Below are 24,863 nucleotides of genomic sequence, written 5' to 3'. Positions count from 1 at the left end.
ATACGAAATGCCACGTTAATACCAAAGAGGGGTGTTCAACCCGTTGCCAACCTGCCCTTAATACGGTTTCTGACACCACCCTTAAATGAGAAAAAATACAGTTAAGCAGAGAAATCTCAGTGCCTTTTGCTAGAAGTGCCTTGAAGCTCCCTTGGAGGCTTGAATGTTTGGTTTCCTTCATATTCAAGCCTGTTTTTCTTTTAATTGTATGCGACTCGAGATTATTGAGGCTGATGCTATTCATGCAAACAGGAGTCGGATGCAGCTGAATGACCATACCTTTTTCTGTCCTTTAACGTTTAAAATGACTGACTACAGGTATTATTTAGAGCTAATGGGACAGATCTCATCTCACTGGCACTGGAGGAAATCCGGTATAACTCCATTGACTCCAAGGTCAGCCGAGATCGGAATCTAGGATACCATCTTGACAAATTCAATGCTTTTCAATTCTCTCTTGTCTTTACCTTTTCCAGCAGCTATAATCAGCACCTAATTAATTAAAATAGAACACAGCCCAGGGCAGCGCTCTCCCATAGAGTTGTATCATTTGACTCTCTTTTCACTCGATGTAGCCGTTTACTTTACAGAGACACAAGGTCCCTGAGTATTTTAATTAAAGAGCCCATCCCAACGGTTTCAATCCCCCAGCGAGTCCTGGATCAGGCCCATAATGACCAAAACTGGGGCTGCAGAACCTGGAACCGCCCAACGGCTTTATGGTGCCGCTGCATGGGCGACGCAAGGGAAAAGCTTTTACCCTCTGTACGGTGAAGTTCACGCAAGTAAAAATCACAGCCCAGAAGCAGATCATTTGCAAAAAAAATTACCATTCTGACAGCTTTGTGTGCGTGAGTGAAACGATTATTTTATTTTTTTTTAAAGGGAAAGGGTCTATTTATAGATTAGCAGCAAGAGGGGAAACTTTTAATTTACTGCCTTCTCTCAATTCTTTCGGATGTAATTTAGAGTGCTATTAACCTTTAAACTGCTAGCAAAGTTTATACACTCTAGCAAGAACCTTTCTCTCTGCCAGTGGAGGGGAGGAGGGGAAACCCACCGTGAGAGAAAGAATACTCTGATCGCAGCATCTCGGAAACCCACCGTGAGAGAAAGAATACTCTGCAGCATCTCTGCATCTGTTTTTTGCATTTTTTAATTCTCCTGTTGACAAGTCCCTTCCTTCAAAATCCCAGCTACTTCTCTGCAACCCTCCCACCGAATGCTGCTTGTCAGGGAGGGGCAGCCCCTGACAAAAAAAAAACCCAGAGCTTCTTTACCTTTCCTTTTGACAATAGATTAATCTCTCCTTTGTTCTCTATGAGAACTAGGTGTCATATTTCAAAATGCACTTTTAAAACAGGTATAATTAAACCTCTGCAAAAAGAGGGAGGCAGAGAAATTAGCAGCAAAAGTAGTAATAAAGGCATTTTAGAGCCTGCGTGAGCTGGAAGGTACTTCATCCCTCCCCCTCGCTGCACAGCTACAATTACACTCTGCAGTGGGGGGAAAAAAAAAAGTAATTATAAAAATGAACTTTTCTTCAAAAAATGAGCACGTTGTAAAAGGATTACTCCTTTGAACATCCGAGCACTTCAAAAGGAGGATGAATTAGTGCTGACAACTCAATAAGGTAGCCATCAATTATTTAAAATGCGATGGCTCTTCTCATACAGCACTTCTGATTAGGAAAACATTTCAAAAACTAGAAGTTAGAGTCATTCTTCCTAAATGAAACGGGCCCAGGCTTCAAATGCAAAGAAAAAAGACATGAATGTGACTTTCAATGAGCCTGGCAAGAACACAGGCAAGTTTCTTCTCTTGAAGCCATCTATAAAGCGCGTCGCATGAGACTGTGTTACAGACTGGATTTGGGATTCACGAAGCGTACCACGCAGAGGGAAGGGAAAAAATATCTGCGCTGTTGTGATAGAGAGACACAACCTTCAGCTAATAGGTGCACAGCGAGTCAAAAAAAGCCCAACCAAGACCCCAAACTCTACCACTGCTGTGTTTCGAAAAAGCAAGTAAACAAACTTTCCTAGTGAAAAGATATTTATGAAAGAAACTCCTGGAGGGCTGTTGGTGATGGAGCGATACGGATCTCCTTTAAGTGCAGTTCATCAGACTCTGCCTTTGTGGGTACTCACAAGTGGATGCTAAGAGCCTCCTGGACACCGCAGATCTCGTCATCCATCACAGAAACAACCCTAGCGAAGTCAAAACACTGGTTTAAAATTTAAGAGACGCCTAGGAAAAAAGGCAGCTGGAGGGAAAGAGGAGAGCTGGGTGAAGTGTCGCTTCTGTGGTAGCTGTATCTGAGACTTCACACTTACTTTTCGGAAGCACCCTTGGGTTAACGAGAAGGCCAGCTCTGCCTCCGCATCCCAGGGACTTGCTCTCCTGCCACGGATGCGATACGCTTAACGAGGTTGCAAATGAGAAATGTGCAGCTTAAGCTTTAAACAAACAGGAGGGTGGCCAAGCTAAATGGCTTCTCCTCTGGACAGAAAGATAAGAGGGGCTGTTTCTGACACCAGCCATGTGGGCTCAGCCATGTGAGGCAAAATGAGGATTTATGAGCGCAATACTACTGCTGAAGGAGCCTGTCTGGGCTGTTTTGGTAATTAAAATAATCAATCAAGGCCTGTGACCGAGGCTGGGGCAGATACATGTGGTTTACTCCCAACTCCTGAAGAAAAAAAAAAAAAAGACCGCAAGAAAAAAAAAAATTAAAAATAAAGTAACTTACAGGGAAGTTTTAGTGGTTTTACCAGTCAGGCAATTACTCCATGAACTGCCACCGAAAACCAGCCGCACAGTCCAGGGTGAGGGTGAACACTGTAAATGCCATGACAGCTAAGGTCCCTTAAAAGGATTAATCCTGCAAGATGTGGATGCTCCTCTGCATCTCACCGACAGCGGTGGGAGCTGACGGGCTCAGCATCCCGGAGGCATTCCCAGCACCACGCTGGTGCATCTCCCACAGACCCCCTGCGTGAATTGTTGCACACTCCCGTTGACTTCTGGCCAAGCCAGAAATCGTCGCATGCATGATGATCGCAGGATTTAAAAATGAAATCCTGTCAAAAAGAATGGGAACGACTGAAGCAGACTATGCATGTAGTTTCTCCCATCACCCTAAAATCCCATATTAATTCAGAAGCAAAAGAAAAGGGATAAAAGTCCTACCAGCTCAATAGATACTGCATCTGTGGAGACAGGATTAATCCAAAAGCTGTACAGGGAATTGCAATGACACAGACAGGACCTGCTAGTGAGACGTCAATCTTCAAGGCCAAGAAGACAGTGACAGCTATTTTTTATTTGTCTCTTTTTTTTCTTTTTTTTGCCATGCCATCTCCAGAGTGCGAGAATCGGAGTATGTTTCTCTTTCTACTTTGGTTAGAGTCCTACTTATGAGACTAATGACCAGAAAAACCAGAGAGAGACAGAAAATGCACAAAGGCAAAGCCGACCTCTCCTCGCACCCATTTCAGCCCCCAGGGTGACCGTGGGGGCTTAATGCCCCTTCTGCTCCCTTAGAGCAGCTGGTCCCGGCGGATTCGCGTTGGTCGTGCAGCTATCTGTCTCCCCCTTGACTGCCTGCTCTTTGTCCCATGCAGGCCAAAAAATGAGGATGCCTTTGATAGCCAGTAAAGTCAAGCAGGTCTCAAAAAAGGCAGCTCTTAGAAGATGGGATTGACAGAGTGCTAAGGCAGTTCAGTCTCTGTCAGCAGATGTGTCAGAAACCATTACTTCTCTCCGGCTTGTCCACCAAAAAATCTTGCTGCAGAAAGATCAAAAGAGACAGCAGCCGGTCTGCACCCTCCAACCTACCCTGAAAACACAAGGTTTGACCCCGTTTCAGCCAGGTTTCTCAGCACCAGTAGCTCAGGAGGTTGTGCTTTTCCAACCTGAAGCTTCTGGCTCCCAAGGACATTAAGAGCAATGGTCATCGCTTTTGCTCAAACCCAGAGCTTAAGGTTGGAAACAGAGCTTTCTCGGCTCAGGTCGTCTTCTGAAATAACCCGGCAGACACAACCCTGAGCAAGCAAAGCAAATGACATGAATTCACCCTGAAGTATTAGCTTTTGGACCCTAGGAACGATGTTGGCTGATGCACTACAGACACAGATACAGAGATAAAGCCGTGTTAGAATGGCAGTCTTTGAATAGCAACTTTTACCAATTAAATTAAATTCTTGAAAAAACATTTAAGAGTTACTAATCAAAAGCACAATGTAATTGCTGAGATACACAAGACTGGGTGATCTCTTTTTATTAACTGGTCTGTTTTACCCATAACATCTTTTGATTAGACTCATTGACACAACCCCTCCATACACACTTTCATCTCTAGTACTGTCAGGACCATTGTGGCTAGACTGACCCCAGTAGCACAAAACGGGGAGGTATATTTTAATAATACCGGAATAATTTAAACTAGAGATCAGCCATAACAAGATACAACCACAGGTAGAAGTGTGAAGGCCACTGGATTAGTTATTCTGCTTTGCACCCGATGTGCCATACACAGATGCAAGAGCTGCACTGTGTGTAGGCTTCACATTTCCACAAATAAAAATAATACGCGACTTAAACGAAGACTCCTGGTCCGTTCTACATATCATACATGTGACGTAATAGGGGAGAGCAGCCAAAAATTGTGGTTAGGAAAAAGCTTTCCAGTAGGAGAGTACTGCAGAACCATTGCCCAGAGGACCTCCATCTCTGGAAGTTTTCAAAACTCGCTCAGACAAAGCCACGACTGACCTGATCTGGTGTTTGCCAGACTTCGGTTTTGGGCCAGAGGTTCAGGCGGACGAGACCAACTTCCAGAGGTCCCTTCCAACTAACATCATTACAAACCTATGATACTGAGGATGTAAATACTAAAAAAATGGTTATTAAAGATCAGGAAATAACGGTAACCCATCATTTATGAAGTTCAAATCCAATCTGGGTTGGTGTGGGCCAAAAATTGCTGTCATATGACACATACAAGTTGGTGGTCTCAGGTAGGACCATGATCAAAGACATTTTGCACCCACCTCTTACTGCTTTCAACCAAGACCTAGGCTTTTACATTTCTCTGTGGTGCTAGTTTCTAATAGAGCATGTTCCAGGTAGAGCAGCTGTGATTTTACCAGCTCTCAAAAAGTTTGTTTAAATAGAAGAGAGGTTCTTACATGTTCTAGACAGAAACCACATGGCCAAGACCAGCTTGGTGTTGAGCCTCAGGTCATGAGAGATGGGGAATATTAACCTGGGTTCAGCACTGAACAAACAAGGGTTATATGGATTCTGGCTGACTCCAACGCAAGACTGCACCTACCTATGGAAGAGATACCCTACGACTGCAGGGATTAATAGGCTACAGAGATCTCAAACGTGTGACTGTTTCCTTCAGGTCAAACGTGAGTCACATCCGTGGGATGGTTTGTGAAACTTGACTTTGCTTTTCCAGATCCGGAGAGGAAGAAAATAGTTCTGCCTGCAAGGCGTGCTGCTTCAGTATGTCCATATGCAACTTAAAGCTGTCTCCTACCGAGGCTTTACTGAATGTGCACGTTAAACTTGATTTTTAAAATAAATTGAAGCACTGCCACAACGGTTTGCCTAAAGCTAGCAATTGCTTTTATATAACTTACAGCTCCACAATCAGCCTCAGTGGAGAACTTACACATCTGCAGATGACTTACATGGGAGCCTTGTAAATGCTTCCACAAAAGGCAGTAACCACAGTAAATGTTCCCCCCAGAGGAAAAATTATCTAAAGAAATATTGAAAGCAATAGGGAGAGTCACGACTCCCACAGAGAGATAATTTTGTCTCTCATTTCAAACCGAAAAAGAGGATTCAGCTGGAAATTCAGCCATGGGCTCGGTGGGTCTTAACCTCTTGACATTTTGGCTGTGCAGTGGGAATAGATACACCACACAAGAGATGAAAACATCTGCAAAGCACTTCATACCGTTTCAGACACCATGTCACTGCAAAAAAATTGAAATATGAGGACCAGAACCACAGGTGCTGCCTCCAAAGTCACACTTGTCCTTGAATGGGAAAAACCCAATTATCAGCCATGCCTGCTCCTTAATGGATTTTGATCGTTGGAAGCCAGCCTGGAAAAACAACTAATTCATTTACAGTAATAAATAATAACATCCACTCGCTACCGAAGCATGCACCCATCACTACTGGTGAGCCATTTAAATGCCACTCACTGTGACCATCCTTCTTCTTAATAACCAGTTACTTAATGGGAAGAAAACATGCCAAAGCTACCAGTGATGTCTCCTTGGAAAGTCACACGCGAGTGACTTCATGCATGGGATAAGCGGTACGGGCGATGGGGTAATTAGCTCCAGCAAGTCATTATCCTGCAAACAGCTGCACGCTCTGACTTCTGAAGGAGTTTTTCCACTGGATTTTCAGCCACTGGAGCTTGGCCAGAAAACTGTCACGCCCATCATCTACACAATACCGCTATAAGAAACAACGGCCACAACTGATGCTTTAAAGGAGAAGTCCCACTCTGCTGCTATAGAGTGGAAAGATCAAAGCAACTTGCACTTTTTTGGTTGGATGGAGACAGGGCAATACATTTTTAAGGCCAGTATTAGTAGTGACCACCTAGCTGGAAAGATTTATCACCTCGACATGAACCATACAAGAACAGGCTATAAGTAGCTGTCGAGCTGCTTGTAGCCTAATTTAGTATTGATTTAAACAATTACAGCACGAAGTTTAATGCACAATAATTTTGAGACAAATTAGTTTCATGGTTATTCAGTCACTCTTAAAAGGAAAGGGATTTACAATATTTTACATTTAAGGATGGAAGAATGGCAAACAAGACCATCCTCCTACTTAACTGTAGTATTGACAAAGGGCAGCTGCAATTTTTTTTTAAAGCATTATCTTTACAGAAATGGATGATTCATCTGTGAGGACATGATGGCACAGGATGCAGAAAACCTCTTATCTATAAGCTAATTCAGTTCAAACATGTGCTGATAGTTATCAAAAAGCAGCTATTATCAGCCTGTGCAGTGGGAACTGATAAATTCCTGAGTCGTGTTGAAATCACAGCGCCAGCTCCTCCCGCAGAAACTTCAGAAAGATATTCAGGATAGAAAGGAGTGGGATGGTTGAACCATGAACCCCTCCACGGATGACACAAGGCAAGAAAAAGTAACACAGCGCTGGGAGAGAGGTGCAAGGCTCATTCACGCTACACACTGTATTTTCATCATACCCATGAGGTGATGAGGGTGAAAATTTCAGGCTCCAGCACTGTCAATGCAGAAATAGCCTTTTTTTTCTTTTAATGTAAAATCAATAAAATTATTTTAGGGAGCTATTTGGATGACTTGGTTCAAAGAGGCAGCAATTTTTCTTCTCTTTCACAAAATTACCCGTCTATAATGTCGGGAACAGGCAGACCTTCTGACCATGTACATTTTGACCAAGAATAATTCCAGTTCAAAATGATTTCCATCCATCATGAGAAACAAATTATAGGAACTGGACAAGAAAATTCCAAGCCATTCTGACTCTTCAACCCCAAATGAACTTTAAGAAAATATATTGATATTATAGAACACATTTTCATGGCTACAAATGAAGCCACAATCCACAAAAATACATTACTGCATTAAGAATCCAAAACAAATTTGTAAGGTTAACAACCTCCATGGTCCTGCTCCAAAGCCTGCGTGTTAATAGTACCATAAAGTATTTTCAGCTCTCAATAAGGTCAGACGCCCACGCAGGCTGGGTTTGGGTTCTCACTCAGTTTAATTCTCATAAGAGAAAACAAAAGAAAGGCAAACAGTCCAAAATAGACCAGAAAATATACCTATTTATTTCCAGATTTCTCAAAATGAACTTCAAATAACATCTTCAACGGACTCCTCTGACCGTGAATAAGTAGAATTTTGCTTTCTATTTTAACTCATAGTTTCAATCTTCAGATACTTTTCCTGTTGTGGAAGCCAAAACCGTCCAAAAATTTTTTTTTTTCAAGCCTGTTCTGAAAATCAAGCCTTGGAAGACTTCTCCGTGTGTCACAGATTTGGCATATTTCTTTTTTCCTAGGCACTCGCAATGGTAAGGAATTACCGGCATTGCAGATAACTGCAAAATGAGGGCGTACTTTGTAATTTCTTCGCCAGGGCAGCCCCTCTCTGCTGTGCTCCTGCCATCCCCGCTCAGCCAATGCGTTCGAGTTCTTGACCGACAAAACCCCTTCTGCCCTCGTTAAAGTCGTTTTCAATACTCTGCTCTTGTTTCATGACCGTTCCTGCTGCATTTTTACTATTACGTCTTACACCTGATCGGCACTACTTTTGCAGTGCCAAGGGAAAAAAAAAAAGACAAATGCCATCAAATCCACCTCCAGGTCATGAGAGGGCTCAACATGAGATACCCAGACATAACCTGCTCTTGGGGCAATGCCCTGTTCTCATCTTACGTCGTGCACCCTCTGTGAGCATTGAGGCTGAAACAATGTTTATGTTGGTAATTTTTTACAATGGGTTGTATTCCTCCACTCATCGGTTTTGATAACCGAGTTTCTGAGAAGGCTGGTAGAGCTGTACCTTGGGAATGAAATAGTTCAGGGACACCGTGCCGCTCCAGAACACCATTTTAACTCATGAAGATTTTCTAAACCATGTAAAGAAACTGTTCTCCCCCTTCTAAGGAAGCTGTTCCCCTCTAAAGACTTCTGAAAACTCTCCGCTGGAATTTAATTTTGCTTTGCCTCTGTAAGAACCATCCCATACCCACGGCACCCAGACAGGCATGCTGTTAGTGACCATTAATACATGCAAAAATCCTAACGACTTCCTCCAAATAATAACAACAATAGTTCTTACTATTATTATATATCATTATAATATACACAAATTTTACATATATAAACTAAGATAGAAAGTGGCCATATAAACCTTGGGAGATGTGTGATACTTCCTAAGAACATTGCCAATATTATTCATCCCCGAGGAGACGATTTTACAGATAAGAGGGAATAATTTAAAAGGATTAAAAGAGCTTGACCCAAATCACAGCAAGAGTCAGAGCTGACAGTCAGTTCATTCCTTTCAGTCCCACGCAACACATATAATTCAGAATTCTTTGGGGGGGGCTTCCATGCTGTCCTGTTACCCATGTAGTTGGGATGAGAACCGTGCTTGTTGTTATTATCACTACTCCACATTAGAGCTCAAAAAGCTGTTTCAAAAAAGACTTCTCATACAAATACCCTAACTTCAAAGCCAAATCTCTCAAATCTCTCTTATCTGGCTGAGGAAGCAATACAGCTGCCTCGCTGCAGCAGCGTCACATCAATCACAAACACACTGCACTTGGGAGGCAGCAGACCTCATCTTTGCTCCTCCTGGTAGTTTGGCACGTGTATTTAGTCCGATGACACGGCTCTATGATTTGCAAATGTCCCCAGAACTTTCTAGAGGAGGCACCCATTATTGAAAATCTTGAAAACAAACTTCTATGGTTAGGGGGTAAGAAAGCCGGTAACGATTTTTCTCGATGGCTACAAGCTGCTTTAATAATGGCACATGCCCGGCAAGATGCAAAGTTTGCTGTTAGCTTAACATATTTACCAAGAGAGACATACGCTCTTGCACAAGCAAAACATAAGAGCGCTTAATGTATGTATACCTACCCACCTGCATACAGAGACTGGAAGAGGAAAGACTATATGAGCAGTGACACTGGAACAGATCGCAGTTACAGACTCAGTGTTGAGACAAATTTTGTGGGTCATAGAATCATAGAATGGTTTGGGTTGGAAGGGATCACTGAATTCCAACCCCCCTGCCATGGGCAGGGACACCTTCCACTAGATCAGGTTGCTCAGAGCCCCGTCCAACCTGACCTTGAACACTTCCAGGGATGGGGCATCCACAACTTCTCTGGGCAACCTGTGCCAGTGTCTCACCACCCACACAGCAATTTCTTCCTAATACCTAATCTAAATCTACCCTCTTTCAGTTTAAAATCGTTACCCCTCGTCCTATCACTACACTCCCTGATAAAGAGTCCTTCCCCATCTTTCTTGTAGGCCCCTTTAAGTACTGGAAGGCTGCTATAAGGTCTCCCCGGAGCCTTCTCTTCTGTAGGCTGAACAACCCCAACTCTCTCAGCCTGTCCTCACAGGGGAGGTGCTCCAGCCCCCTGATCATCTTTGTGGCCCTCCTCTGGACCCGCTCCAACAATGTCTTTCCTCATTGGATATATAGCCAGGTCATGTCTAGACATGGACAGTAAGGGATGTATTAGCAGTTCACTCAGCTCCTACCTGCAGAAGGGGCCGCTGCACACCTAGGATCTTCATGGTATCCGCATTAGCCAGTATTTTCAGGGGATCAGATGCCTTTGTGACGCCTTCGATCTCTTTATTGATCTCAGCCAGGACCTGACTGAGGAAGATGTTCTTGATGTACATGGTGAGGAACTCGCGGAGCGGACACTGCTTGGTTGGGCCAAGCTCCATGGCGTGCTCTATCTCCTGGATAAATCTGGAAAACAGAAGGGGAAGAATGCAATGCAGTTAAACCATGTAGTTATTCTAAATGTGTTAGCGTTGCCTTTGCCATTCCTACATCTCAGAGCTAAGGACCAGCAGTGGGGGAATGACTATAGACTGCGCCGACACGAGGCATGAAGAGTAGAAAAGGTCTATAAGGTAGCCTTCAAAAAAAGAATTTACATAAAATGCCAACAGCTGGTGAGACAAAGATTCAACGGCTGCAGAAGAACAGACAAAATGGGGAATTGGTGAAAGTCCACAACCCGGGCACGATTTGCATTTATCGGTCCAAAAATCACCGACTGCTCTACTTGAGACATACTGGAAAGATGTCTTTTTAAAAATAAACCCCCTGTAAAAAAAATTCAGGATGCCAGAAATCCCTTTGAAAAGACAAACTTCCTTCTGGGGTTGGTCACTCAATTCCCACAGATGGGTTCCCCATCTCTAAACTGAACAGCAGTATATTCCAGCTCGAAGTCTAGAGATATCACTGGAAAAAGCAATGCATATGTATTATGCTGATATCATACTGCATTATGTATGTCTGCATTATGCTATATTTTTATTATGTGTTATTGTTTCATCCTAGGATCCCATTCCTGAGTACGCAGAACGGCATGCCGATTCTGGGAATATTTTAACACAAAATGTTTGCCATCTCCTCCTGCAAAATATCTTTATCTCAGTGATGCCATCTGTTTAACACATTGGAGTTTCTTCTAGAAATTACCTTGTCAGTTCTTTAACTTACATCTGAGGCAATGAAATTAGTCTTCCTTTCAAAATTGTACGTATCGAAATAATAAGGAATTGAGTATCAGGAGTCATAATGGATTGAGACATGCTGTCCAAAAGGGAGAAATGTGTATGGTGTTTACACAGCCCTCTTCATCGATGCATGCAAGTGCCTTGCAATCGTTTATATTTTAATCCCACTCCTGGACAGGCTGGGATTGTCTTTATCTTTGTTTTACACGGCAGCAGCAGAAGCAAGTGTTTGACCTTGGATCTCCCAATATATGTAGCAACACCCTCTGCATCCCGAAAGCCACCTCTTCTTCACAAGGAAAGACTTTTTTTCTGCGTAAGACATTTCTAACAGTTCCAGCGCGGTTAGCATTTATTAGAGATGCCTTACCACCAACCATTTTCCCAAACACTTCAACGAGGTCTGCTTAATTGTCCGTAATTTTCTACCTCCATGTTCAGCACTCCAGAGGAGGCAGCTTCCCTTCAGAGGACTGACTGAGGAGCTCCTGTCAATTTTAGTAGCATGATGCCTTCCAAATCTGAACAATTTGCTCCCTAAAGCATCTGCTTTAGGGTGCAGACTAGGTGCAGACTTTAGGTAACTCCATCAGTCTAGAGTGACACATTTGGACCGATGCAGCTATTGCTTCCGCGGGGGGACCCATTCGCAGTTAAGTTTGAAGATTGCCTCTCCAAAGAGAGGTGCTGCGTGGAGAGAAGTGCAAAGGATGGCAGTTCTATTCCCTGGCTTTCACAGATCGATAATGTGAATCGGCTTTATCAAACAGGGAAACAGTGGAGCCATCCTGGAAGAGAGCAGAGAGACCACCACCGAGCTTATCTCTGAAATAACAGACCTAATGTCACCAGCTTCGAGTGACAACCGCTGATGTCCGTAAGGGAACATTGTCAAGGTTGATGGGACCATATTAAACTAACTTACCATATCTTTCAATGTCTGCCAATAAATCACTCTTTCTTTATAAGCTTATTTACACAGCACTTTTGACGCACAGAACTCACAAAAAAAGGTGAATTAACTCTTACAATACCTGCACCATGCAGCCAAATACCATTATACCTCTTTCAGATGGGAAAGGAGAGGCAGGGCAGCTTGAATTTGAAACGAGCAACGTGCAGTGAAGTGAAGGGAACAACTTTTAAACACTTTTAAAATCCAGCACATGCTTAAAAATGGCTAAACCAACATAAATTGAAGAAAACTTTTAGAGGGAGAATAGTCACGTATAAACTAGCAGCAAACTATTAGAGCTCAGATGTGCTGACCTACGGCAACTCCTTATCCCGCAATAGCTTGATGGTGTTTCTAAGTGTTTCCTATACCAGAGACTAAATTGCTTGTGCAAGGCCGTAGGAAAGGTCAGTGCTAGCGAAAGGTGTAATCAAGAATTTTTGATTCCCAGTACCTGGCATTAATCACCATTTCACATCTCTCCTAATCTCCAGCAAAGTTCACCTTGATTAGAGAACTCAGTCCTGATGGTTGACATGTTCTAATAAGCTTTAATTTCTTAGCATAAACAAGACAACAGTGCTTTGCTTAATACTGGTAAGGATCAAAAATATATCCATATTTTACTTGATACAAACCATAAAGTAATCACAGATTACGAGAAAGCTGCTAGATAGCAATGACTCTGCGAGAGGAGATTTTATGAGTGCTCAGCAACACTTGTGATAAAGAACAAATGGCCAAGAGCTTAGGAAAGCAGATTTAAACTCGATATCAGGAAAAAGTTATTAAGAAGGAAACTGTGCACAGCATGGAGGACTAGAGGATATGGATGAGAGACCTTAAATTTGAATGTTCAAGGATAGCGTGATTAAATGAAAATGGTAATGAAAAATGGATAATTTCTGAAGTCTTCATTAATCAAAAGATCTCTACCAAAGGAAATGGAAGTAGAGAAAAGGTAAAGAAAAATGTAGTATGGATGTCAGAGCATCTCTTAGAGTAGGGAACAGCCCTAAGAGTTCAGAAATTTGATACTCCAATGGTACAAGTACTTTACCACTTAGTACAGCCTAAAAGAAGGACAAGTGAGATCCAATTTGCTACAATCTGCTATGGTTCAAGGATGACCTCACCATGTCTTCACCGGTCAGGATAAGTTCCACATCTGCTCTGCCAATGGAGCACCTGAGGCAGCCACCGTGCAGCTCCAAGCTACGGCCCACCAAGAGGAAAACCCCACTGAGCACACGACCGGGGTGCCCAAGCAAGCATCACAAGGCTCCAGATACAGATGTACAGCAGATTTGCGTCAGGAATCCTTCTAGCACATTATATTGCAACAGTGATGCACCCTGCGTGTTCTGTATTGGGAGGATTATTCAGAATGCCATTAAGAACACATTAATCTAATGGAAAACATTAATTTTATGTATTTCTTAAGAGAATTAAGGATGCAAAGTCAAAAGCAAGGATTGGGGTTGCTTGTGCCACCTTAATTTGGCCTGCTGTGCATGACATCATGGTGTAATTCTTAATTACACAATGGCACAGTATTGCTCTTATCAGCAGATCCTTGTCTTGTCCTAGGAACAGGATGGTCAGTGTTCGCACGGTGAATGTCACAGCGTTGGGACTTTACAACTCTCTGCCGCGTGACTGGAGTAACACACACCAGCAGCCAATTGTCATCCGCGGGAATCACTGTGACACCAAGTGAGACACTTCTGCCACAAAGTCCCATGGGGCCGTTTGCATCGCTTCCAGGATTCATTCTTCCTGCCTTCTCATTTCTTCCTATGACTCCTGTTTGTGGGAATTTGGCCACCAGTTCTCTTATTTTCCTTGGTTCCCAGTCCCGCTTGCTCATCCTACATTTCTCCTCTCTTCTTGGCACTTACATCAGGAAGCATCCTCCTCCAGGAGCCCAGCAGGTACAGGAGCCCAAAAAACGTTGCAAGGGGAGGCAGTCCTCGCCTCAGGGACCAGCACCTTTGCAAAGTCCTTGCCCTTAGCTTGGTCCTGGTTAGCTACGGGCAGCATCATGCCCATCAGGAACTTCAACTGCTGCAAACTGGAAGCCTCTTATGAGAGTGTGAGCATTACACTTCTTCAAAGGTGTATAACTAAGCCAAATTTTGGTGTATTTTCGAGGAAGGGCAAAAGGTGCACCCTTTACACAACAGTTCTTACTGAGGAATGTGAAGATGCAAATTCCCAGCCAAAGAAAAGGTCACCAGAATTTGCCAACATGTACGATGTATTTCTTCTCCTCGTTCCCAGAAAGAACAAGTATTTCAGACACATTTTTCTAAAAAAATATTTAGCCCCAGTTGGCAATGCAAGACCAGCCAAATTACAAGAAACTGAAAATGAAGTTTTCAAAATGGGAAGTATTGGGTGGCATTAAAGACCTAACAGATATTCTCTATTTTCTGCTTGGCAGACACATACACATACATTCACAGTCACACACTGTGCTATTTATTTATTTAAATTTCAAATACTGCTGGTTAACTTATTCAAACATAATTCAGCTTTTATAAAGAAGAAAATGTTTAACAGCATCTAAAAAAATATTCTGAGTACTTTCCAAAAATGTTCCCACCCCACTCATACAAGCTATCCATGTAACTATTAAGATGTCAAAAAAGCAATTTGACCCATGGCTATCCCAGAGATCAACGTTTATGTCTGTGTGTGAACCGGCGTACATGGTAAGAAATCACATTTTGGTCAAAGACACACTTATATAAAACGTGTAAAAATCAAAGTGTAGAAAACTTTTCGGCATTTGAATAAAGCGGAGCACCAGGGAAGGTCTGGACATGATTCTTTGAATGGGTTTTGGACACACCCGCACGTGCGTAAATCCAAATGACCAAAAAAAACTCAATCAAAAAACATTGCGATGGTGAAAGGCTGTGTCACTGAGCCCTTTTATACCCTACTATATTCTTTTTACTCTCCAAGGAGTGAAATTTGAGATATGGCTCACTGTAAAAAGGGGCCATAAAGAAGGCCTTGGAGGAACGGCTTTGATTCACTTTCCATTTGCTCTGATTATTCTACTCGAAAAAGAACCATTCAGGTGTAATTTAGTAGGGTTTCTGAAACAGTATCAACACCTGCATTTAAAATATTCTCTCACCAGCACACAAAAACTGAAGGAAAACCTATAAAGGTTAACATGCCATGGGGTGTATTCTCCAAACACGAGAGAATGAGCCACGTGGAACATTCAGGATAGAAAATTCCCCTAACTGAACAATTTTACAGTTATTTAACATAACCGCCGTATATGTCAGACCTGTAAAATGCAAAGATGCTTTCTCTGAATAAAAATGCAGAGCGAGGTGTGTCACCAGATTTTGGATAACGGTCACTGTAGATAGCCCTGGAAATATATTCTTTTTACTCTCCAAGGAGTGAAATTTGAGATATGGCTCACTGTAAAAAGGGGCCATAAAGAAGGCCTTGGAGGAACAGCTTTGATTCACTTTCCATTTGCTCTGATTATTCTACTCGAAAAAGAACCATTCAGGTGTAATTTAGTAGGGTTTCTGAAACAGTATCAACACCTGCATTTAAAATATTCTCTCACCGGCACACAAAAACTGAAGGAAAACCTATAAAGGTTAACATGCCATGGGGTGTATTCTCCAAACACGAGAGAATGAGCCACGTGGAACATTCAGGATAGAAAATTCCCCTAATGCTGAACAATTACAGTTATTTAACATAACCGCCGTATATGTCAGACCTGTAAAATGCAAAGATGCTTTCTCTGAATAAAAATGCAGAGCGAGGTGTGTCACCAGATTTTGGATAACGGTCACTATAGATAGCCCTGGAAATTGCCTGAAATCCTAAAAAAGCTTGTAGGGTTCTCACTGGTCTGAAGGACACTTTTATGAGATGTCTGGCCAGGATGGAGTTCTTGAAGAGAGCAGACAGGAAAAAAAAAATAGAAGTCTGCGTCTTATCCTGAATTCAGAACCTGCATTTTCAAAATGATGCATAATTTTTAACTTGTTTTATCCTCCTGTGAAAGCATTTGAGGTGATTTGCGGCTGCAATTAGGCATTCCCCTTAGACAGAAAAGCACTTTCAGTAAAATGAAGGATCTTTTGGTAATGACAGTCATTTGGATTAAAAAAGAAAAAAGAAGGCAAACTGTTTCAGAAAATTTCATTCATTCTAACTCACAACTTAATTGGCTACGAGGACTGTCTTACCTAGGCTGAAAGTGTGTAATAAAACCCATAAAACTTAAAAAAGCTATATGGATTGATTTAGAAACCTACAACTCTCACCTTCCCTAGGCTTTCTTCTGTCTTCTTGTTAGCAGATGTCTTCTAAAATATCATTAAATGAAACTGAAGACATGTCATTGAAAGTGCATAACATCAACTATTCCTTTTTTAATGATGACGATATTATTATCTGAAATTCCCTCCTCAAAAAAATGAATTGACAGCAAAAAAATAAAATATTCCAAAACCTTATTAAGAAAATTTTTACAGACATTCAGCCCAAATTTACCTTTCAGCTGTTTCATTTTTGTATGATCCTAAACTGTTCTCTTCCCTCTGTCTTAGTCATAAAATGTCCAAGTACCTGGAATGAACCTTTTGGTGAGCTTACACAAAGTAAGGAAATACTGATGAAATGTCAGAAATCCTTTGAACTAGATACTGGTTACTGACAGAACGGCAAATCCCAAACTGGTTGTTTAGATTCCGTGCAATTAGAGACAAAATATCCAAGACTATACGTTCTTGAAGGTTTGAAGACACATTCAAACTAAGAAAGGCACCTGGAAGATCCCCGGTTGTTCATTCCCCATCCAGAAAGCCTGCCCGCCCCAACAGCGGGCGTTTTGGGAGAGGGTCAACAGAAGGGACAGTCAAAGATGATGTTCTCCTGCCAAGCTCTTTGATAACCAACAAGGTACAGCTCCGATTCCTAATTTACCACCCTTGTGATAACGTTGCCAGGCAAAGAGGCGATTTCAGTAACTATGTGCAACCAAACTGGTACCGCTGCTCTTGAGCAATTATTTCAGTATATTCAGCTCACATAATGATCTAGTTGGACTAAAACCTACTTCTCATCCGTCCCGCAGTCTAGCCCATCCTCTGACTCCTCTCTTCTCTGCCAAAGTGAGACCTACTGATGCTCCCGTACCAAAAGGTGTTGACCATTACACACGTACAGAATACAATAAATAAAATGAAATTAAAAAATTCACTGCAGCACATAGACCAGAGATCGTTTGTTACTGAAGAGCAATCAAATAGGTACAAAAGTAACAGAAAACACATTATTTTGCATAAAAACTTGACTACAGAGAACTATTTTGGTTACATTATCAGTTACCCCAGGATTGATATTTCACTGCGGAGCACACTGCTGATAAATATTGTGGCTATATGCAAGATAATAGAGCTGCTTCTGTATGAAGTAAGTCCAAAGGGAGCTGTATGCAGGGGACAACAGCAGGAATAAAGGTTTAAGCTCTTCTCTAGGTGACCCAAAATGTGATTAAAATTATAATTATCATAAAAAAGTGTAAACAGCTCTGAGACACTCAATGGAGATTTAGCTACGCTAAGTGCATTTAAAATCTTAGCAAGAACAGACAAAAACCCAGCAAATATCAGACAAAAAGCATTAATTTTCTGCTATTTTTAAATATTATATAGCATAGAAAACATCCAGGAAGGTAATGACAATGCAAAACTACTACTGTTAACAGAAAACACTAAGTTTTGGGCATTTTTCACTAAAATATTAAGGTTTCAGCTTAACACAAGTTACTGGCAGTACCAGCCAGACTGGTGACCGCAACACCAAGCTGAGTTTGACGGGCTGTTTCGGGCAAATGTCCAGATTATACTGTCAGTCCCCATCACTTCAGTCCCTCCCCTATCCGAACTGAAATCCCCCATCAAAAAAAGCTCGACTCCTTGATATCGCTCTTTTGGTTAATGTGAAGGCTTCTGAGTATGTCCCCATAACGCTGACAGCTTTAGCGCTGGAAGATGAGAGTCCAGAACTTCTTTTTTTAAACAGTAGCTAAAAAATATGAGCTTTGAAGAATTGATTTCTGTGTTGTAGTTGCTCATCCATGAGATTGAGGTAGGAAATACCTCCTTCCCATGCCGGTGTGATATAAAAATAAGTATTTCCTTGCCTCTGAGGTACTACAAACACAACACACACTCAGAAAAAAAAAATTATAATTTAGCTATCATCTCGTGCTAAGAATATTGCTTGTTTAATGCTCACCTATCACCTGAAGAACACAACTTTCTGTCTTAGTGCAACTACCTCAGGACAGACCAGGTGCAATTTCTTCTGATGTCTCCAGAGGGGAATATTGGCTAGTATTTGGACTGTAAGATGCAGAGCCAGAACTAATTCGATCTAAAGCTTCATAATGTATAGAAATGCATATCTCACACCCTACAGGTCAGATGCCTCTCACCGAGCCAGAACCATGAGCAGCAGCAGCAGAACCACAGTGGATTTTTGTTGGGGAGGCTGAACCTTGAAGGCAAATTTTAACATGCTAATTTCAACCTTTTCAACTGCATAATTTGAACAGCACCCCACATTTCCATTCCCCGTCTCATGGCCTCCAAACTACTTTTATTTGCTTTTGGGGTTGCTGTTGTAGCTGAACATCTTCATTAACCAGCAAGGGCATGAATGAAAACATCCTTCTGCTCCGATCCAGCTGAGCAGAGGTGAAGTGGGTGCACCGCCGCAAAGCCTCTTCCTTGCTTTTAATTTTCATCTTGTCAGAGGTAAATCTCATCTACAGGACTAATGATTTCCTCGACGAAGCTGGCACAAGGTAATTCATGCATGGCAAACATTAGCGAGAGACCACCCGATGGAAGGTTTCTGGCGCAGTGGTTGGACTGATGCTCGCATCTCGTGGTCTCTATCCTCTCATCTCTTGCGAGGGCACAAGTGAACTTCAAGAAGCGGCTGCATTTCCATCAGCTGCCAAACCTCAGCTAATAGCCAGGTGTGATTTTTCCAAAAGTGGTAAATCTGAATGAGGAGCAGCCTGGAGTTTTGTGTCCCTCTCAGAGAAACTGAGTTTCAAAAGGAACAAAACGGTGTAACTCTGAGTCGTTACTGTGAAACGAAGGCTGTGAAATGTGTATCAACATCACAGTCCTGGGCAAAACATGGGAAAATACACTGTACAGACCACTGAAACAGGGCTACGTTACTTAAGAAATAGAAACTGGGTAGATTTTGAGCCTAATTGTAAATTTCTAAAGGCATTAGTCTGCAGAGTTAAAAACCAATCCATTGGCCTGTGAATTTACAGCAGCGAAAATCTAACTTTACTCCTCTTCTATCTCCAGACACCATTCTTGCAAAGATGTTATTTCCCTTTCTGCAGATGAAACAGAGCAATTACCAGCGCCATAAATCTGCATATAGCATTTATACGTCTGGAAGACCCATGAGCAGCTCCCTCCGAGAGCAGATGCGGTACAGCTGCTCCTCTTCGAAGGCAGGCAAAAGAAGAGTAACTCAAGCATGAATCACATCAGCTCGTTCTGTTAATGCGGATGCACCTGAAATACGAATCATGAGTGCTACAGGGAACACAACACAAGCTGGAGCTATGGCAGCAGTCGCTGGTGGAGGTTTTGGGGATTTACGCCCCTCCCCATGAGCACTGGGCAGTACCTTGCACGTGATGCACCTGATCCGCTTTAGACCAAGGTCTAAAGACCTAGACCAGTGGTCTTTTTGCCCACTCTATGTGGGCAAAAGCACTTCCATCTGCTTGGTGAGGAGAGATGATCTCCAACGTTGAGTTAGGGCTCATCAGCCAAGCTGCGGTAAGTGGTTGGACGTGTCCAACCCTGTTTGACCTGGAATTAAAGCGTGACCCATGGTTTATTTGGCATCCAGAAAGGGCCCAGGAACATGCAGTTGGTAGGCACTAAGTCATTGTCACTTGGTTGTTGCAAGTCTATGCCCAGATACAGGATTCACTGTCAGTCCTCTCCTCACCTTGCCCTGTCCTGATGCTGATGGTCCTTGATCTGCTTTCCATACCATTTTCCCACCCATGTTGCCTGTCTGCTTAAAAAGTGATCAGTAACATTGCTTTAGCAATGCATCGTTTTTTATTACCGAGGCAGAATGACTGCTTGACATTTTGATTATTCGCAATAACCAGCAAGCAAGAATCCTAACTATGGGTGACAACACAGCTGGCACATGCCTGAACACTGACGTGACTTTCAGCATCAATCTAAAAAACACCCCAAGGAGCACATTTTAAGCAACAAGCATTAGAAGGCAATGCTTACTAACAAACACTGAGTAAAGAGAAGACTTGCCTGTCTTCTACAACCAAAATACAGCTGCAGTTTGGCCTCTTCATTTCCTTCTGAACTCCCAGCCCATAAAAATACTGGAGGGATCTGGGGCTTTGGAGCGATTTATTTGTCCTACAAGGCGTACATCTCATCAGAGAAATCTATAAACTCACACCTTCTCCCTGAGAGCACCTCGACATAAAGCGGAGAATGGTGGCTTCGGTACGTATAGCACAGTATGGGATGTAAAAGCAACATACTGTCTGTGGCTCCTTGCAAAAGCCATCCCTTGGCATTGACCTTTCATCCCCCTAGAGCAGATGAATTCAGTTTGCTCCACGTCTTTGCAGAGATCTTTTAGATCAAACCTGAAAAACTAGAGCTTTTTTCAGATCCTAAAGACCCTCCGCAGCATATTTGTTAAGACACAGGTTCTCACCCCGCAGCACCGAGACAAAAACCTCTTCAGATGTCACCGTTGAGCAGCGGGTTATGTTTGCTCCCCTCCACGAGGCTGCATTTTGGTGGAGCTGCGCGCGTGTCTGCGCGTGCGCAGCTACACACACCAGCATGGAATGCAGTCTTGTATCAGCCCAAGCTACACGGGTGCTTTTGAGAGATGACTTCCACTTTTATTCTGCTCACCCCCTACAGACTCCTAACTACGCTATGAGGCCTCTGAGTTCATTTTGAGAACAAATATAAAGTAGCTTTATTCCCTATACGCCGCGAACCTCCTTTTAATCCTTTTGAGCAGGTACAGGTTCTTTACAATGTGAGGCTGGAAGCAGAAAACCTGTGGTCAAATGTTTTTGTCTCTTCATAATTTATTGAGGAACTTTTTGGGGCTGTTTGGGTATGAAGAGCCTCAGTTTCCCCATTACTGCAACAAGCAATGATTGTTTGCAAAGCAAGAGATCGTCAAAACTGCAGAAGGGTACGGTATCATGAAGATGCCAACAAACCCCAACTGTGCACATCCAGGGAAGAGGAAAATGTAAAACGCTGCACCTCCAGCGAATGGGGACAGCAGAGCTGTGATGTGCAGCTCAGCAGCCATGGCAACACGCTTCACCTTCAGCCCGAAACACAGCTTTGATGAGCTACTACTTTATCATTTGTCATTGAAAAAATAAATAAAAATTATTTTATGTGTTTTAAGTTTATACCGAACCGAGTATATACACAGCTCCTATAACCAGCCACCCCTTTGCTCTTCTGAAGCTGCATCACCAAATCTCTCTGCTCCAGTCCCTGAAACCGTAAGCTTCCAGCCCCAAACTAGACCGACGTTGAGCACAGCCTGCCAGTTGCCTCAAAGTTACGAGATTGCTTCATGATGGAGATGATAATCCAAAATGACCACTGAACTAAATTACCCACTGTCGATCCATTTGTAATTTAAATCCAATCCTGCAGAAGCCAGAAGATAAATGTACTAACCATGGTCAATCAATCTCTCTCTCTCTCAAAGTTCTGCGATGTATTTATTTTACGTGAACCCAGGGCACGTGTACGCTTAGAGGCACTTTCTGCCCATGAGACAAAGTCAAATCTGCAGGATCCCACCACTTCTTCTGTTTCTAACTTACTGTAAAAGTAAGGGCAATGCTTTACTTCCCATGAAACTACAGCAGGTAACACAATTTCACTACTACTGATGAGTTCAGTACTGTGCAAGGTAGAAAATACATGCAGCCTTGCTTAAAAAGCGTTACAATTTTCAACAATCTTTACGGTCAATTCTAAATGAATTGCTGCCTATCACATAGGAATATTGTCGGGTTTCATTGAATGCGTATAAAACACTTTAGCATCATGCATCAATAAAGATGTTAACAGAACCATCATAGACTGTCATCCTATTACACAAAGGGATCTGAAATATGAAGTTCACTAACTTTAGCTTTTCGTATTATCAAATCCTATTATTTCCTTTAATGCCGTATCACATTCAGTTTGTTGACCACGTAATGACACCCCCCCTCAACTTCACGTTCTCTCCTGAGCACAACAGCTTTGTAAAAATTAACTTATTATTCATATTATTTTTAAATCTGATCTGGCGGTACATTCTTCGTGCTCAACCCCCACAGCTCTCAATCTGGCCCCTGTAAAAAGTAACATATGCTGACTATAAATCTTTAAAATGGCTCTATTAATAGAGTAGCTGTGGTGACAGCTTTATATATGGGCACCATCTTTATGCAAACTGTTTTTTATTAGATTGCATTATAATGATTTGTAATACCAATGCAGGGATGGCTTTGGAGCGGACGGCAGCGAGGAACAACTCCAACCAGCCAGCGGTTTCAAAGCCCGTGAATTTGGTGTGGCAGATTGCGCGCGCTTACAACAACAGACACTATCAGATGAGCTTTGCTACACCTCTCCGCTCCTCTGCTTTTCCCAATCAGATAGCAAACAGTCTAATAACTGGCTCTGTGTCTGTCAATCCAATTACTTCCTATTTGCTATGTGCTGACACTCCATTAAATAAGCAGACAGATGGCGCAATCTTTCATTATCATCCAACTGACTGATTAGCCTCCGGCGTGCGGCCGGGGGTAGGACAAATCACTTAAATCAGGGGTTACTCCAAAAAACACATCGGGGCAAATGAAAAGCCCAAACCAGAGATCGTAACCCCAGGGCTCACCCGTGGATGCCCTGGAGTATCGGGGCTTGATGGACCTACTGCCTCCAGGAGCACGTAGAGCCAAGTTTCGACGTCCTGCTGCAGGCACCTAACTTAGGCATCGCAACACTGTGGCATCTACAGTGAAGGGCTGATGAGTGATTCTGGCTGTCCTCTCTGCAGCAGTTGGCTTTCCTTTTAGCCAACATGGAGAAATGGCCAGGAGGCCCAGTCCAACTGCCAGTTGTAGGATGGTAACACGCCACAGCCCCATGTCCTTGCAAGTATTTGGGAAATGCAGTTCCATGGACGTCCCTGCTCTCTTCACATGCCCAGACCACTTCCATTTTATCGTAGGAAATAAGACACCATCACCCCAGAAATCTGTGGCAGAGCATTAAGTCCCTCTATCCCAGTCAATGTCAAGTTCAACCCTTAACCCTCCTTTCCACTTTTTAATCTTGTACCCAAAGCTGTCAAAGATATGGCCCTAAAACACATCAGATGGAGAACAACACAGATCCTAGATCATTTCCATATACCTTACTGCCTGACTTGAGAATCTGGATGGGACAATATTTGGCTAATCAAGGAAGTTGCCCTGTGTTTCAGTAAGAGTCACATTCACCAACGGTGCAAGTCTACTCACACACCATAGAATATTAGTGTAAGTAAAAGAGGCGATTTTTATAAGTAAGGAAACTGAGGCAAAGAGTAGCTAGCCATTGCTGAACACGCAGGAACAGGATGTATGCGTGCAACAGGCCTAGAAACGAGACCATAAAAGCCTCCTAAGGTCACAGCGTCTCCATAGCCAAGTCACGGGCAGACCCAAGAAACACGTAGACCACCCAACGGTCAGGTCTATTAATGAGGGAATTGGCCAGACCCATGCTGCAATGACTTGGGTTCCTCTTTTGCCTTCCTCATCACCGAGGATAACGACTCCATTTGGCAGGATCTTGAGACTCTCTGCCATCCCAGTATGAACAGCAATGCCCAGAGGGTACCAGGACCCATAAAAGCACAGTTGTAGTGAACAGGGGGGTGACTGCAGGAGAAGGAGGGAAGCATTAACGTGGTGAGTCACTTTAAGCAGGCAACTTTAGAGCTCTTTAATGAGGGTAACAATTTTATGGTCTTGGTTTGAGGAAAACAACATAGTCATTAAGTACATCATCATCTTTTCTAAATTATTCTGTTCCTTACTGATTAGGGAGTAACTATATTCTGCAGTAAGCCCATCTGCCTATTCTTTCCCTCTTCTGAGGACAAACACGATAAGCCTAGGGCCACGTCAAAATTAGGAGCAATGAGTAAATAAATACGAAGACTCCTTTGAAGATTCTTGTTCCTTATCAGCCTGTCGTAATGAATACCTGTTGCTCTGTAAAGGGAATTGAGAAGTGAGGAAAGATGTTGGTTTGAGAGCCCCAGGGAGAGAATTAATATATTGACCTCCAATAAAAAGATGCGCTAGTGCCTCTGGTACTCCTCCGTCTGACCCAGGGGGACCTTCGAGGAGATTTCAGTTACTATAGCTAATTCAGCTCCCCCCATTTGTCAGTTAAG

The 24,863-nt window shown here is 42.7% G+C and overlaps 1 protein-coding gene across 1 annotated transcript in view; it reads right to left on the bottom strand.

The window, feature by feature from the left end:
- EXOC4 (exocyst complex component 4) overlaps positions 1-24,863 on the bottom strand; it is a 431,485-nt gene that overhangs the window by 105,162 nt on the left and 301,460 nt on the right. The window contains exon 12 of the mRNA XM_009290434.1: positions 10,334-10,553. Within this exon, the coding sequence (XP_009288709.1) occupies positions 10,334-10,553 (220 nt within the window). The remainder of the gene's footprint in view (positions 1-10,333; positions 10,554-24,863) is intronic.

This window comes from Aptenodytes forsteri, unplaced genomic scaffold, assembly GCF_000699145.1.
Source record: "Aptenodytes forsteri isolate BGI_AS27 unplaced genomic scaffold, ASM69914v1 Scaffold173, whole genome shotgun sequence".
NCBI lineage: Eukaryota > Metazoa > Chordata > Aves > Sphenisciformes > Spheniscidae > Aptenodytes > Aptenodytes forsteri.
Note: the sequence above shows the minus strand (reverse complement) of the source record. Positions and strands in the feature narration are given on the sequence as shown.